This window comes from Zerene cesonia, unplaced genomic scaffold, assembly GCF_012273895.1.
Source record: "Zerene cesonia ecotype Mississippi unplaced genomic scaffold, Zerene_cesonia_1.1 Zces_u005, whole genome shotgun sequence".
Lineage (NCBI taxonomy): Eukaryota > Metazoa > Arthropoda > Insecta > Lepidoptera > Pieridae > Zerene > Zerene cesonia.
Window position 1 is genome coordinate 1,764,092 of NW_024045135.1, and position 14,746 is coordinate 1,778,837.

The following is a 14,746-nucleotide window of genomic DNA, read 5'->3' on the forward strand; positions in this document are numbered from 1 at the left end:
ATCGTTAAAAAAGACCCTGCGATTGCTTTTTTTTACATACAAAATACCCTAAGCATTAAACACTAAGCATTCTTTGATTTTAAAGCCAAATAGACAAGAGATTAGCATATCCGTAAGTGCGGGTATAGTCACGTGCGATGGACACGACCAAGTACCGAGTTAGATTAGTTCCAACCCCACTAAGTGAGTTATCTGCACTTTGACATTCTCTTTGCGGTTCAACTATTGTGGCTCGAATTTACAAAGGCATGCCTTGACCTACCCTAAAGCGATGTGAAACTCGCTCTGACAACCTCGGCTGTGATCTGGACGTGTGGGTTCTGACACTGGGGGAAATTAATTGAACTATTTCTATTATCACGTGCAGTGAATCGGGTTAAATGTGGAGTTCTGGAAATTGGTGTATCTCCAGATATCATAATTATTATTGACTTGTAATGAAATGACTTATAGAAGCGTTTTAAGGCTACAATTTGATAACGATAAGCTTGAAGTGAAATAAGGTATCATACTACGCGTAAGTGGACGCTCGTATATCTTTAAGTTAAAAAAATAACTTGTTTATCTTTAAGTTCAATAAAGTTTTAAAACAAGTTGGATTAAGAATCAATAATTTTTTATAAATTTTATGGCTCCCTTAAAATCTTATGAAGTCTTAGAGCTTTAAGTTTGCTAGCTGACTCATCCTCTGAACGCTTAAATTGTTGATAATCACACGTAATAATATACAGCATATTTAAAACAACATCATAAAATACTAGGCTACATTGACACGACCGGGATTTTAAGACCACAAATCACAGACATAAAATAATTGACAAGCCCGCTGAAGCGTGTATCCACACCATTACAGTACGTTTTCAGTCAAATCCTAGTTGACATAACGTAAAGTAAAACTAGCATTGCGGTTCCGCACATTAACCTCTCTCTCGGGCAATTTCCGTGCTTATTTCCTCGCGATTCTGCTCATTTTCCCTTGAACTGTGTCAATAAGTCGGTTGACATTCGCCGTAATAAACTGCGTAGTTAATGCTTGTATACGATATCGCTATATATTCGGTTGTATAACTATACATAATGGCGCGCTTAACAAGAGAAAGACTTTTAATAAATATGGTAACCAAAATATTGTATATCATCGTTATATTGGGAATGATTGGGCAGTTTGTGGATGAAGTTGGTAAAAAAATACTGTGATACCAGTATAGACAACATATTAGATAAGATAATGCTGCATAACAATATGCATACTTTAGTTTATTATTAAATAAAATTAAGAAGCTTTATAAAAATTATATGTGATGAATTGAAACTGATATATTGTAATGAATGCCGTAGATATACTAGACTGGTATAATATCAAAGATAACATAAACTGATAATATTAAATTATCTGTGCCGTAGTAAGACTTTCAGTTGGATACTTCACTACTGCTGAACCGATTGCAATGTAATTTGATACGTAGACAGCTGGACAACTGGAATAACATAAAGGAAACTTTTTATCCCGATCTTCCTATGGGATACGGACTTACGCGGGTGAAACCGCGGGGCGCAGCTAGGATACCATAAAGGAACGTTCAATTAGGTTGGATAGAATAAAACAAGATTAAATTGTCTATTTGTTCTCCATAATAATGGGTTTGATTAAATACTTTTGAAATATATCAAACGATACCTATGACAAGATAAATATTTATTATAAGGTATATATACATACACATTTTAAATATAATTTCTTACCGTTAAGGGTACCATTATGGAGTTAGTCTTTGGTCTAGATCCTATAAGGTAATATTTGTTTCGAAAAAGTTGCGTCGAACCCGCGTGTCAGTTAACCTAAAAATAAACTTTGACATGCCCTTGGCGTAAAACTACATTAATCTGTTTTCCTCCAAATAATTACAAACGTCATTTCAAACAAACACATAACAAATAAATAAATAAACCACTTCAATATTCCAACCTTATAAAGCCAGGAGACCTCTCGCCAAGTTTCTGGATGCCGCACAGTGCCGAAATGTATCGAAATTTCTCGACTACAGTTCTATTTGTAAAGGGATGCAAGGTTCTCAGTTCTCTGTTTGCGGGTAAAAGATATTTGAATTGTCTTGTTGTAGGTACTAGGCACTCTATGAAAGAAATTTTGGGCACCGCTTGGGTGTTCGGATAAATTACTATTTCACTACATTTATACTAGTAATTAAGAAGACTTCATGTAAGACAAAAGTAAACATTAAAATAAACAAAAACAGTCATAAAAAAGACGTGTGGCACTCGGAGAATGCCACGGTAAAGCTATTGCATAGAATTTTTTCAGTCTTTTATCCGGTCGGAGTGTTAGGTTAGGGGGGTGTTAGATTTTTTTCGTTATGGAATTTCTGGATTCGGTCTCCACGCTCAAGGCCTGCGGTATAGGCTATGCAATAGCTTAAAAATAACTATTAACTTTTTTGTCTACAAAAACGTGGAAAACATTTAATGTTGAACGTGTTGAATTTAACAGAAAGTTGTCTGGTAGATGGTAATGCGTGCGCAAAAATATCTAGTCACAATAACATAAAATTATCATTATCAGCACATACATTTCTCTCTGAAGGGACACAGACCTCCTATGAGAGTTTAAGCCATAACCACAACGCTTTCCAAGTGCGAATTGGCAGATGTCACATATCGTCGAACTTTTCAACATTTCGGTTAACTCGCGATATTTTCCTTCACCGTTTCATCGAGTGGTGATATGGACAACACGCTGATAAGCTGATTATTTCCTGCACCCTCGTCTGTACTCGAACCCCCGAGTTTTCGACTGAAGCCACTTCTCCTTAATAATAATACTATGAATTAATTATGTAGAATTAATCTACCATTGCGGTTAATCGCGCGGTCGTTGCCCCTAATCAAAATCCTGCACTTTGGGGCTTCCGAACCACCGTGTCGAATTACTTCCCGTCATCAAATAAACAACTAACAACTTAAGTTTCCAATATCCTAAAAGCAAAGTGAAGTTTAAAAATAAACTCGCCCGGTATTATCCAGCATCAATCGATACCACTCTATTTCAGGCTTTAGCAGTTTTTAGATTTAATCGCACTGAAGGTTGCATTTCTTGGAAACTGGTTTTCATTTTTAGGGATTTAGTTTTGTTGACGGGATTTTAGCGTAATGTTGCAGTTGAAGCTTTGTAAGCCATTGGATACGTTTTCAAAAATGTCAGATTTTCGATTATATAAAGTCATGAGACAGCAATGTGCATGTTTCGGTTCAAGATGTATATTATTTCTAATATTATTATTTTTTACATTTTTAATAATTGCGATTAATATATAATATTTCCCATAAAATTATATGTAAAATCAGCCAAATCCATTGTAAATCTGTATTTCATAATAGCATGTATGCACAAAGAAAAATAATTGATTAAATTTACCGTAAAATTTTCCAAAAAGCAACTTTTTTAACCATAACTTCATATAATAAGTCCATTATTTTCGCTGAGTATACGGCATAAGATACAGGGTATTAAGTTATTATACGTTAAAAATACCTAGTTCAATTTAATTAGATACCTACTATAGAAAACAGTACCACCTGGCATTTTTAGCAGTATAATAAATAATACAATAAGCCTGACCTTGAAACTACCTGAATATTACATGATGAAGGTATAACAATGTGTCATAATTTACCCAAGAGTATTTTAGACTCAACTCTACTAACGGGAATTTAATATTTAGTTTTGATTTATTGCGTCCTGCCATAAACTCGATACTAGATTTTACTGGAAATGGTTATATTCGTTGAGCGAGTTAACATTTTTATTTAATTTTTTGTATCGAAAGTGTGAAATTCCACGTACTGGTTAATGTTAATGTTATGGGACATTCTTTGTTCTCATATATTCATTAATTGTATACTCGTATATTATCATTCTGTACATATTTTTATATAACCCATGCCTCATGTAATAATATATATAAATACGAGATTTTTACGTAGAATTTATTTCACTCTAAGCTTCTGTTAAATTTGAGAAAATTGCCATTTTTTTGTTTCGCGAAATTTAATACTTGTATAAAACATTCACATTACGAATAGTAAAAAAAGCATCGCCAACACGTTAAATAACGATTCTAAAGCGGCAATAATTTATCTCAAGAGCGCATCGCATAATGTACCTACCAATTATTTAGAAAGAATAGTATACATTATTCTTAGGAAGCTGTTTGAAATAGGACACTAGTTTAAACGAAAAAACTAATATGAAACAAACCTAACCAACCAATATAAATAATTCATTATGTTTGTGCATGTAATTTGTCTTATTTTTTCCTTTTTACGATGTTTATGTAGCGATTTATCCATGATGACATGAGTGATCCACAGATTTGTTACAAAAAAAAAAAAAAAAAAGGTGTGTGTGCGATTCACACACGATAGAAGTGAAAGTTCAGTAAATCGGCAAAAGACACATTTTTGTATTTGTGTCTTTTTCCGTTGCATCAGGTTTTTCATTTCAAACCTACCGTCTAAGATAAAACACGTATTAAGTTTTTGTCCTTTGACAACATTGGCAACAAACAATTCATTTATACACGTGTTTAACTAGAGCGAAGTTGGTTCAAGTTACTAGTTTAGTTATATTTTATAGCATATATTTATTTAATTTTCAAACTTTTGTCAACAAATCCTAATTACTCGTTAAACAGATTGACTATGTCATAATGAGGGAATTATAACAATGCTCATTGGTCTATTGGTTCATAACTTTCAATGTGCTTCAATTTCCATAGCTCTCAAATTCAATGACAGCTGTTATTTTACCGAAATAGTAACAGATGGCCACACGTCAGTATCTAAATGAGCTTCATAGCTCTGCCTGCTCAACACCGCATTTCAAATTGGGTTGTGGCGTGCGGCTACGGCACATTTGTGGTCGATATGATGAGCTTTCTATTTAGAAATCAACAATTTTATCCAATTGCTATCAAATACGAGCTGTTGCATACAGTCAAATAAATTTTCATGGTGCAAACTTTCAACCCCATTTTATTCACTTGGGCATAATTTTTACCAAAATCCTTTTTTAATGGATGCCTACATAGTAGCTGTGCATAGGATCTGTGTTGATAGATCAGTCATTCAGACTTTGCCTTTTTTTAAGATTTTCTCTAATGCACAGTCACATGGAGATAGAACCCTTCAGGTTAAATAACTCATGTACAAGAATACACGATCGTCGATTTTATAGTAAAGTTATTATTATTTATCTACCCGCTTGACCGAGAGCACATTTCCCAAAGCAATATCATCAAATATATTCGAACGAAGATTTCTAAATTCGGTCGCTTGATTCGAGAACTATTCAAAATAGCTGTTCCATATTTCATGGCGCGCCTCATCTCTCCGTATACTCGGGTAATTTTAAAGATAACCAACTTGCTAACTTCGAAGCTGTCGGAGTTCAGAGTTATGTAATATTCGGTAATGCATTGATAGCGTTGGATGCCCTTTCTCAGTGAAGAAGAACATAAGATTAATAGGTATATAATTTTCTTTGAATATTGCAGACCAACAATCGGTGAAATGTAGAATGTAGATGTTAGACAAAAGCTCCTTTCCTTTCAGGGAAAGACGAGAAGAAAATCAGAACCATTTGCAGCGTTAAAGTGTAATATCTTTCAAAGAAAATGGGGTAAATATACAAAAGAAAAACTGATAAAGTCGATTCTTATGTAGAACCTTCGCTCCCAGCTGAACCGCCCGCGTTGTATATGTATTCCAACACTTATGAAATATTTACATTACTATCGTCTTTGTAACGCAAAAGCGTCTCGAGTCGCCTCTTGTTCGCTGTATTTTTTATGAAAAATATCAGGACTTAATTTCATTATACTGTACGTAGTGTCTTTGTCCGGTATTTTGTATTGGATTTAAGCATCCAGGTTCATATTATGTTGTCCTATGGATCTTGCAGTTTTCTCATAAAGATTACGTGTTTAAATCTAGCTATCCTTATAATACTTCAAACAGATATGAAATGTTTGAAAGGTTCTGTGGAGTCATGAATACATTGAATCTTAAAGTTGAGAAAGAATTATTAGAATTTATGACTTTTTAACACCAGAAATATGTGAATAAAAACAACGTTCATGTACGATATACCTACGCTTTTCGTTCTGAAACTGTAAGTTACCAAATTCAGCTGTTTCGTTGCGAGTTTATTTTCGTCTTTCTTCACTGTGAGATAAACTTCACGTATCTTTAAGAGTAATGTTATTTTTCTTGTCGCGTCGCGCTACTTTTCAATTCCCTCGCAGTCAGTTTAAAAATAAATTATGTAATCGCTAAAGAGATGGAAATGGTAGAAAAATAGCGATAAAGACTCCGCATTTTTACGATATAAAATTAAGATGTACGACATATATTATATACAGAAAGATATATTATAATTTAATTATCTAATCACTTTAGTACTGTTTCACTATAAAGCTCCCGCCTCCACGTCTTTCACTTCTGTTTGCCATTTATACCTACTTATAATTCATTTTATTAGTTATAACAATATATTACTTACTTATTATATTAATTTGATATTCTTCGACAATGAATTTTAGGTAAAGTTGTAGATTTATACAAAAAATCAAATAGCAAAATCATTCTTGCAAAATAACCCTTACCTGAGTCCAGGTGAATCATCCAGCTGTGTCCCATCAGGCAGCTGCCAGGCGATCTGTGGCGAAGGGAACCCGTGCGCCGCGCAGGAGACCCTGGCTCCAGAGCTGTTGGAGAACACGAGGCGGGAAGGCGGCTCCATGAGGAAGACCGGTCCGTGCTCTTGGCCATAACCACCTGTCGGAAAGATTGGAGATATAGAGAAGGAGCTGCAGGGGTAGCTGGGGTACGGTTTACGTATTAAGTAACGGACTGTATTAGGTCACTAGTAGGTGTGAAATAAGAAGAATCACTTTTATTGTTGCTTTATTTAATTGCTCCGAAATCATTTTATAAATGAGTGCATATAATAAACTTAAAAATCGTTATACTACTAATATTATAATTGCGAAAGTTTGTAAGGATGTGGGTGTTTGTTACTCTTTCACGCATAAACTACTGAACCGATTGCAATGAAATTTGGTACGTAGACAGCTGGACAACTGAAATAACATTTAGGCGACTTTTTATCCCGATATTCTTACGGGGTACGGACTTACGAGGGTGAAACCACGAGTCGCAGCTAGTAATGAATATGTTAATCGCTATACACCTATTTTAGTTCCTGTAAAATTAACTAAACTTAACTAAACCATATTTTTTTCATTCATTATCCACTGCGCTACAGCAGTACCAAACGAAAATTGTTTATTCTCCGTCATATGAACCACAAATGTATACCGCCCGTACCGTTATACCACTAAAGCGGCGAAGTGACGTTTGATATTCAACCAGCGGGTGTGTGCATGGTGACCACGCTATACCGCCCAACACCGCTCGCGTTTAATATCCGTTCAACTTTCCTAATTGACCCTGAGGCCAATGTCCAAGTGTCCAATTTGGCAATTAATAGTTTAATTTTGTTTTCTTATTATTCTAGTTAACTAAAAACTAGAATAATAAGGAAAAACTCAGTTTATTTTCTAGTTTAATTAAGACAAAGCACATTTACATCCGTATTTTGTTTGTATGTGGTTAGTACCATAACTATAAAAAAGTTGTAATTAAAATAGTGTAACTTGGCATGCATTTGATGCATTGAACCTTGGATGCATAAATTTCTTATTAAAAATTAAAAACGCTCACTGTAAAGTGTTCCAAGTGTTAAAATCCGTTAAAAAGTTTTTAATTTCTTAATGTATAATACTCGCGTAAAATCAAACACAAGAATATACTTTCTAATTTAATTTTAATTAATAAGAAAAACTCTTTTCGCGTCTATAAAGTAATGTAATCTTATCAATTAAAAACCATCATCACGTTAATCATATCATAAAAAATCAGCATACAAGTTGTACTAACATTATAATAATTCATAGTGTATGTAGATATCCCACAAGTTCACATTATTACTCAAACTATTGTTAACTAATGCTAAAACATCCAGTTTAGCAACTGTAATACTGCTACAATAGTACAATAATATGGATAGTTGAGTTTATATCGGGTACGGGGCAGGTTTGACGAAGTTTGGAATAATACGCAGCGTTATGTTGTGTTCTAATGGGATTTTCGAGAACTCATAGATACGCAATGCTTGTTTGTAGATATTAATAAATGCTGGGGTTCGGGATATTAAAGTGTAGTAGGGTAAACGTTAAAAATAGCGTATTCAGAGTTTGCAAAAGTATGATTTACTAATGTTATTACACTAACCGAAATTAAGCCGAAGTTTGAAGTCTCCTAAATATACCATACGCACATGAGGACTCGTATTCTTGAATATCTAATTTAACGGTAGTGAAAAACATGAAAAGAGTCTTTCTATGTTTTTCGTTTTATATTTAAAACAGATTTAACTACTACTATACTATTACGCTGTGATCAAATTATCAAACTATTAAACGATACATGTATATTAAGTCTCTAAATAGCTTTGCATTTAATGCTATAAAGAGAAATATGTCTAGGTTATTGTAATCCAGATGCATTCTATATGCACCATAGACTGCGTCTGGATAATAATCATCATCCATTACTATTATCAGTTTTTCCAAACATTTAAAGTCGTCATTCAATAACCTTATCAGGCATAAGCCATCCTTTCTTTAATATCTTATTAGTCATTATATAGACTGAGACTTACATATAGACAGAGGATTCTAGGCAAACGATAATTTAAAAGACAAAAAAAAAATAGCCACGCAAATACGTCACTCAAAAATTACACTAAGCACAATTTACATCACACACGAATCTAAGTACCTACAAAATAAAACAAAATTCAGGCTCACACGCCACATCAACAGCCGTCCTCAATAAAAACATACGAATGTTAAGAGCCTGTGTTATACACACAAACCTAATTATAAACGTAGTCTCTAAATGAATAATAAATCCATAAACCGCCATGTGCAAGCATGCCGAGTTAAATCTTTTTAGGTCAACGGGAAGCTAGGAAGTCGCAGATTAAAAAAGGCTCTTATGAAAATTGTTCAGGCTTGTTCTTTCACTACTTCGAGTTTAACAAGTTCGCGGAACTTCTAATGTTAGAACGAGTTACAGTTTTATGGTTGCGATTTACGTTTTTAGTTCTAAGTCTAAGTTAATTTTGGAATAATTAAAAAATATAATTTTTTTTTCTTAATTATTTTATAGATAAGTTGACAGTGAATAGATATAAAGATTATCTTAACAAAAAGCAAAAACTTCGAGGGATATTTTTATATTTCCTTCAAAATATTACACAATAATAAAATACCTGAAAAAAACTCATCATTTTTGCAATGCGTTGAAGCTAATTCATAGACCCTAGAAAAAAATTTCATCGCCGATACACAAGTTTAAGAGCAGTCGATAACAGAATAGCTATAGACGATCTGTTTGTGCCTTGCTTACTTATACGATAGCAAATTTGAATTACTAAACAAGATACTCAACGTATCTTATTATAAACTCTCTAAAACCGCTTGTATTATGTTTATTTACACAGCGAATATTTTGATTGAGTGATTATTCCTTTTTCGAAAAAAGAGGCAACGCCGTGATAAGTGTTTTTATACGTCATAAAATTGAATTATGTATGAAATCGCCAGAAATATTCTTGTTTGACGGCAATTTGTAAATTTTACCGTTTATGAATTATTCCGTGAAATTTATTTGTTTCCAAAAATTGTATACAGAAAGGAAAGTACTTGTATGTTTTATAAAAAGCGGAAACGTGTAAGATGATTCACTAGAAATTATATTATAGTATCTTGTTGTGAAACGATTTCATGTCATGTGATGTCTGTGTATCGTAATAATGTGGTTTTATGTAATCATCTTTTCATCACTAATAAACTCAACACTTTCTTTGATTTAAAAATACAATACAGTCCCTACTACTCGACGATATATCTTGTTAAAGTTATGTAAACTGACTTAATATCACGCCGCCGTGGGAACGCATAACGTTGTATAAAATGTATAGAAATAATACGTAAATAAAAAACTTCCTCGGTGATTATACTTTAGCAGAAATTCAAACAGCAACTCTTAGAAATGGATGATTTATTCATCGTAGCATAGTTCTACGGAATTGCGTAGCAATACGCTACGAAATCTGTAGGTGATTGCTACGCGCGGAAACTTCAATGTACATTTAATATTCGTAGAAAATGTTAAAGAATTTATAAATAATTTCTTAGTCACATGTTAGGTTATCATGAAAAAGAAGTATTTTTGCCTCTTTGTGATTTAAAACAACTATAATGTTTCATATGGACACTACATCATCTAAACCAAAACTTTTTACAGTATCTTCATTAAATATTCCATTATTCATCTAATAACGAAGACAATACAAAGAGCCAGGGCCTATCGTAGCTAACAATAAAAATGCTCCGTGGTATAATATTCTCAACACCGTTGCAATAAGTTCGAAAATCATGTAGCAAGAGTTAAACGCATTAACATATAAACAAGGTGCGTTATATTTTACAGTCTTAAAGCTAATGAAACTCGGTTCGGGAGTTCGTTATATTTTTATAAGCTTGATAAAGAAATTAAAGAGTGAAACGGCGGAACATTTCGTCCATCGTACCATCTGCGTGCGTACTAATACATTTTTAAAAAGGCGCTCAAGTCATAATTTGGCGTGTCAGCATTAATGAGAAGATGTCTAAATCATTAAGAGAATGTGTGCATGATATTAGATCCGGGAAACAAAATTAAAATTCCAACTTTTCGCTTTTGTAAAACATACATTCGTTTATGGGTCAGGGTTGCATTAAATCCAGGCTAACTTTTACAGAATTTATTTCATTCAGATATAAAATCAATAAGACCTAAAGGCGCTCTAATTAATATAGTAAAAAAGTATTGCACTGGTAAAAAGATGGGAATTAGTCGGTGGATATCATAAGTTACCTATTTTGCGACTTCATTATTTTCAAACCAATTGTCCAAGGCCTTACTTGTCCCGTTGAGTAATTCCCTCTCACGGAGCATTTATCTGTTAACTACTGTCTAAGGAAATGCTTTTACTGATTATCATTCGTTGTTAACGTAAAATGTAAAGTAGGAAAAATTATGCAAAATACCTTTCTTAAGTGTACACTGGAATACTTATTGTTCGTTCCACATTTTATCTCATTAGTACCAATTTATAAAAATACTAAATATGATTATATAATCAGTTATTCAAAATAATTTTAATTTTGTAAGTTACTCTCCCCAATAAATTGCATTCTATCACAGCATAGGAGTCGATGTCCACTCGAAATTGAAGTTTCTGTAGAACAATATAAATAGCATATTCGTGACAGCACACGCTAAAGGGCCATCTATATAAGATATTATATAATACTTACAGTACTGTCCGCTGTGCGCTAACGTATTACAGCGAGAGAGGCACTTTATGAGGCCATGTTTCATTCCCTTTGTTTACGCACAATGCTTGTTAGAATTTACAGTTTTTACGAAGCATACACGGTGTTTATTGTTTTAAAGTCATTGTTGTAACTTTGTATTGTTTAGCGAATTTACCAATTTTCATTCTGTTTGCGCTATGAATCATGCATGAGGATATTGTATTTTTTCTAAGGTTTCATTTCGATTTTTTTTCTAGCTCAGCACTTTATAACAACATTATGTATTCTCGTACTAAAACCCACTCATAGAAGGCCTGTGCTTATGTTATCAACAAATAACAGTCCATGATTTTGACTTGTGTTATACCTTAGGGAAAGAATAAAGATGTACGTCTATTTAGCCTTCGAGCCGATAGGTCATGTTGCCGAATTGTTTTGTATGAAACGGTTAAAAATTAATTAGTTATTTTTATTAGGAAAATAACATTTTAAAGGTACGTAAATTATGACGCCTGGAATATAACTAGTGACAGGTAATGAATTGGCGAAGAAACGAACCAAATTTATCCTCAAAAAAAAAATTGTTAACTTTTAAATTAACGAGGCAACAAGTCAAAATTTGCTTATATATTTATAATGATAATAAATGAAACAGGAAAATGAAACGGCAAAATAATTAATTATTTAATTTGTGCTTCAATTTGAAGAAATTTCTCTTACGATGATATTTCAAAACGTTCGTGAGTTACTTAATTTATAATGTAACAGCAGTACTAACCGTCTTCCCCTTCATTTTTATTTTATGTATATATATATATATATAATTTTTCTTATCAATGAATATATATATATATATATATATATATATATATATATATATATATATATATATATGGTTATGTTTATGTGTGTGTGTAGATATGTGTATGTGTATGTGTATATATTATATATATTTATTTATATATATATATATATATATATATATATATATATATATATATATATATATATAATAATTTTACTACCCATATTATTATTATAATAGTCCTCTATTGTACCCGAGGTTGTCTGGAAGAAATCGCTCTAAGCGATAAGACCGCCCATTGTGCCTAGATGTAAGTTTTATTTGTCTCCTTTCTTTGTCTTTAATGTTAATTAAGTGCACAATAAAGAATAAATAAATAAATAAATAAAATAAATAAATACTAACGAAATGTTGTTTTATCTCATAAAGTTTTATACATCCGACATCTAGTAACAAAATTGATTTGTAAGAAGTTTTTATACTCCACGAGCCTTTGCAAAACAGACCATGTAACAAATGCTTTCCAAGGAAGCCCCCGGCACAACCATTTTGACATAAAATTTCTAACAGATTTTCCTTTACATTTAAGCGATGTTGTAACAGAGTATTATTTTCGAAAACAATTATTTCAAATACAATTCATGAACATTTTCAGTTGTAGTCGTAGCTATATAATTGTAAATAAAGCCTTTCATTACTATAATCTTAATTTACATGACAAATGTTTTGGTATTTGTTGATAATTTATTAATAGGCTTATATTATTGTTAGTATGCTCATTGCATGTCGTTTTTCTTTTGTGAATGCTTGCTTCTTCGCTTTGCGTTTTGATCGTTATGAATCTTCTTAATATATAAATGTTTAAATTTCACATAATCATAATTTGCAAAGAAATTACATGCATACGATTATACAGAACACTTAACAAATCAAAATGTTTAAAGTATCAGTTCGTGTATCGTTTAAATTTACATTTTAATTGGCCCGCGCTGAAAAACCGACCTCGTTAGAACAAAACGCAAACAATAGCAATTTGGCTTCTATTCAATCAAATGAAAATGTTAAAACGCCAAGCGTTTGTTGTTTATATTATTTGACTAAATGTATAAATATTTGCTGTATTACTTTGCGACTAACCTGAAATATTATGTGATAATTTTCTATGTTTATTACTGATAGGATAAACGGGTTATCCTCGCTAAAGTAATAGTTAAATTTAAATTGATGTATTCGTATAAATATCACTTTGCTATAGCATATTCATTTTCAAAAATCTTTTATTCTAAAACTTACAGTTTTCAAAACGGCTCACACATTGTAAACGTTTCAAGGACTTCTCTTATATTTATATTATGTGAAAAAGTGAGGTGAAAATACGACAAGTGCTTTAAACTGACGTAATATCTCGTATATCGTGCTGCATTTGTAAAAAGTATCTACAAAAAGAAGGCACCAGCACGTAGTGTACGTTATTTCTGTTTGTTTATAAGAATTGCTTAACTAAGTCTTCATCGCCTTACAACACGTAAAAATATATTTTTTATTGTTATACAAATGGAACATAGCTATAAAAACCTAAACCTATTAAGATAATTTTATAAACAAACAGTATAATATAGTAGATGTAAGAGAGTCTAAGAAGTCGAAAAATAAAAAAGAGTAACAATTTTCTCTTGTGTGTGTGCCATACTCTGTGTGTCTCCTTTCCTCCTGTGTCCAGTAACTCACTTACCCCATATATCATAATGTAGAACCTACATACTGCACATTTACAAGCATTCTAGTCTACTCATTAATTTTTATTTTCTGTACAATAAAATATACAATAATATCGAGAGGTTGACACACGGAATATGGCATTCGTGATAAGATTAGATTGTAAAAATGTACATTCCTGTTAGTTGAAGCCGCGTCTAACGAAATTACAGATAAATTTCACTATTCTTAAAAGTTATTTACGGCTTTCGTATCTCGCCATAATATATTTATATAATACCCTCGTCATAAATGAACAGTGTATTGTTTTCATGAGAGAAATATCTTTTAACGTGTAACATTTTCCATAAAAAGAAACCCGACACTCTGGCGACATTCAGTCTTGTGAATAGGCACTCATATTTATGATATGTTAGTAGAAATAAATAATAAACATAGTTGAAGGTTGTTTTGAAAGGCAAACCAATTTTTACAGATTATGCTTGCTTTCCTTATATTCTAAGGTTTTATTACCATATAATTGCTTTTAAGTAACAATAGCATTATTGATGTATTATTTGGTATTATTTTATTTAACGTGTTTAGAAATTGTCCTGGATATGTACATTGATTCTGTAATGTTTCTTCTGTAACTTTCATATGCTAATTATTATTATTTTTGAAATTCACCATATAACCAAAAATTACTTAACAAATTTTTTTTTTTTTTTTTTTTTTT

General features: G+C 32.1%; 1 protein-coding gene across 1 annotated transcript in view; it reads right to left on the reverse strand.

Moving 5' to 3' along the window:
* LOC119838845 (Down syndrome cell adhesion molecule-like protein Dscam2) overlaps positions 1-14,746 on the reverse strand; it is a 112,903-nt gene that overhangs the window by 91,233 nt on the left and 6,924 nt on the right. The window contains exon 3 of the mRNA XM_038364985.1: positions 6,681-6,852. Within this exon, the coding sequence (XP_038220913.1) occupies positions 6,681-6,852 (172 nt within the window). The remainder of the gene's footprint in view (positions 1-6,680; positions 6,853-14,746) is intronic.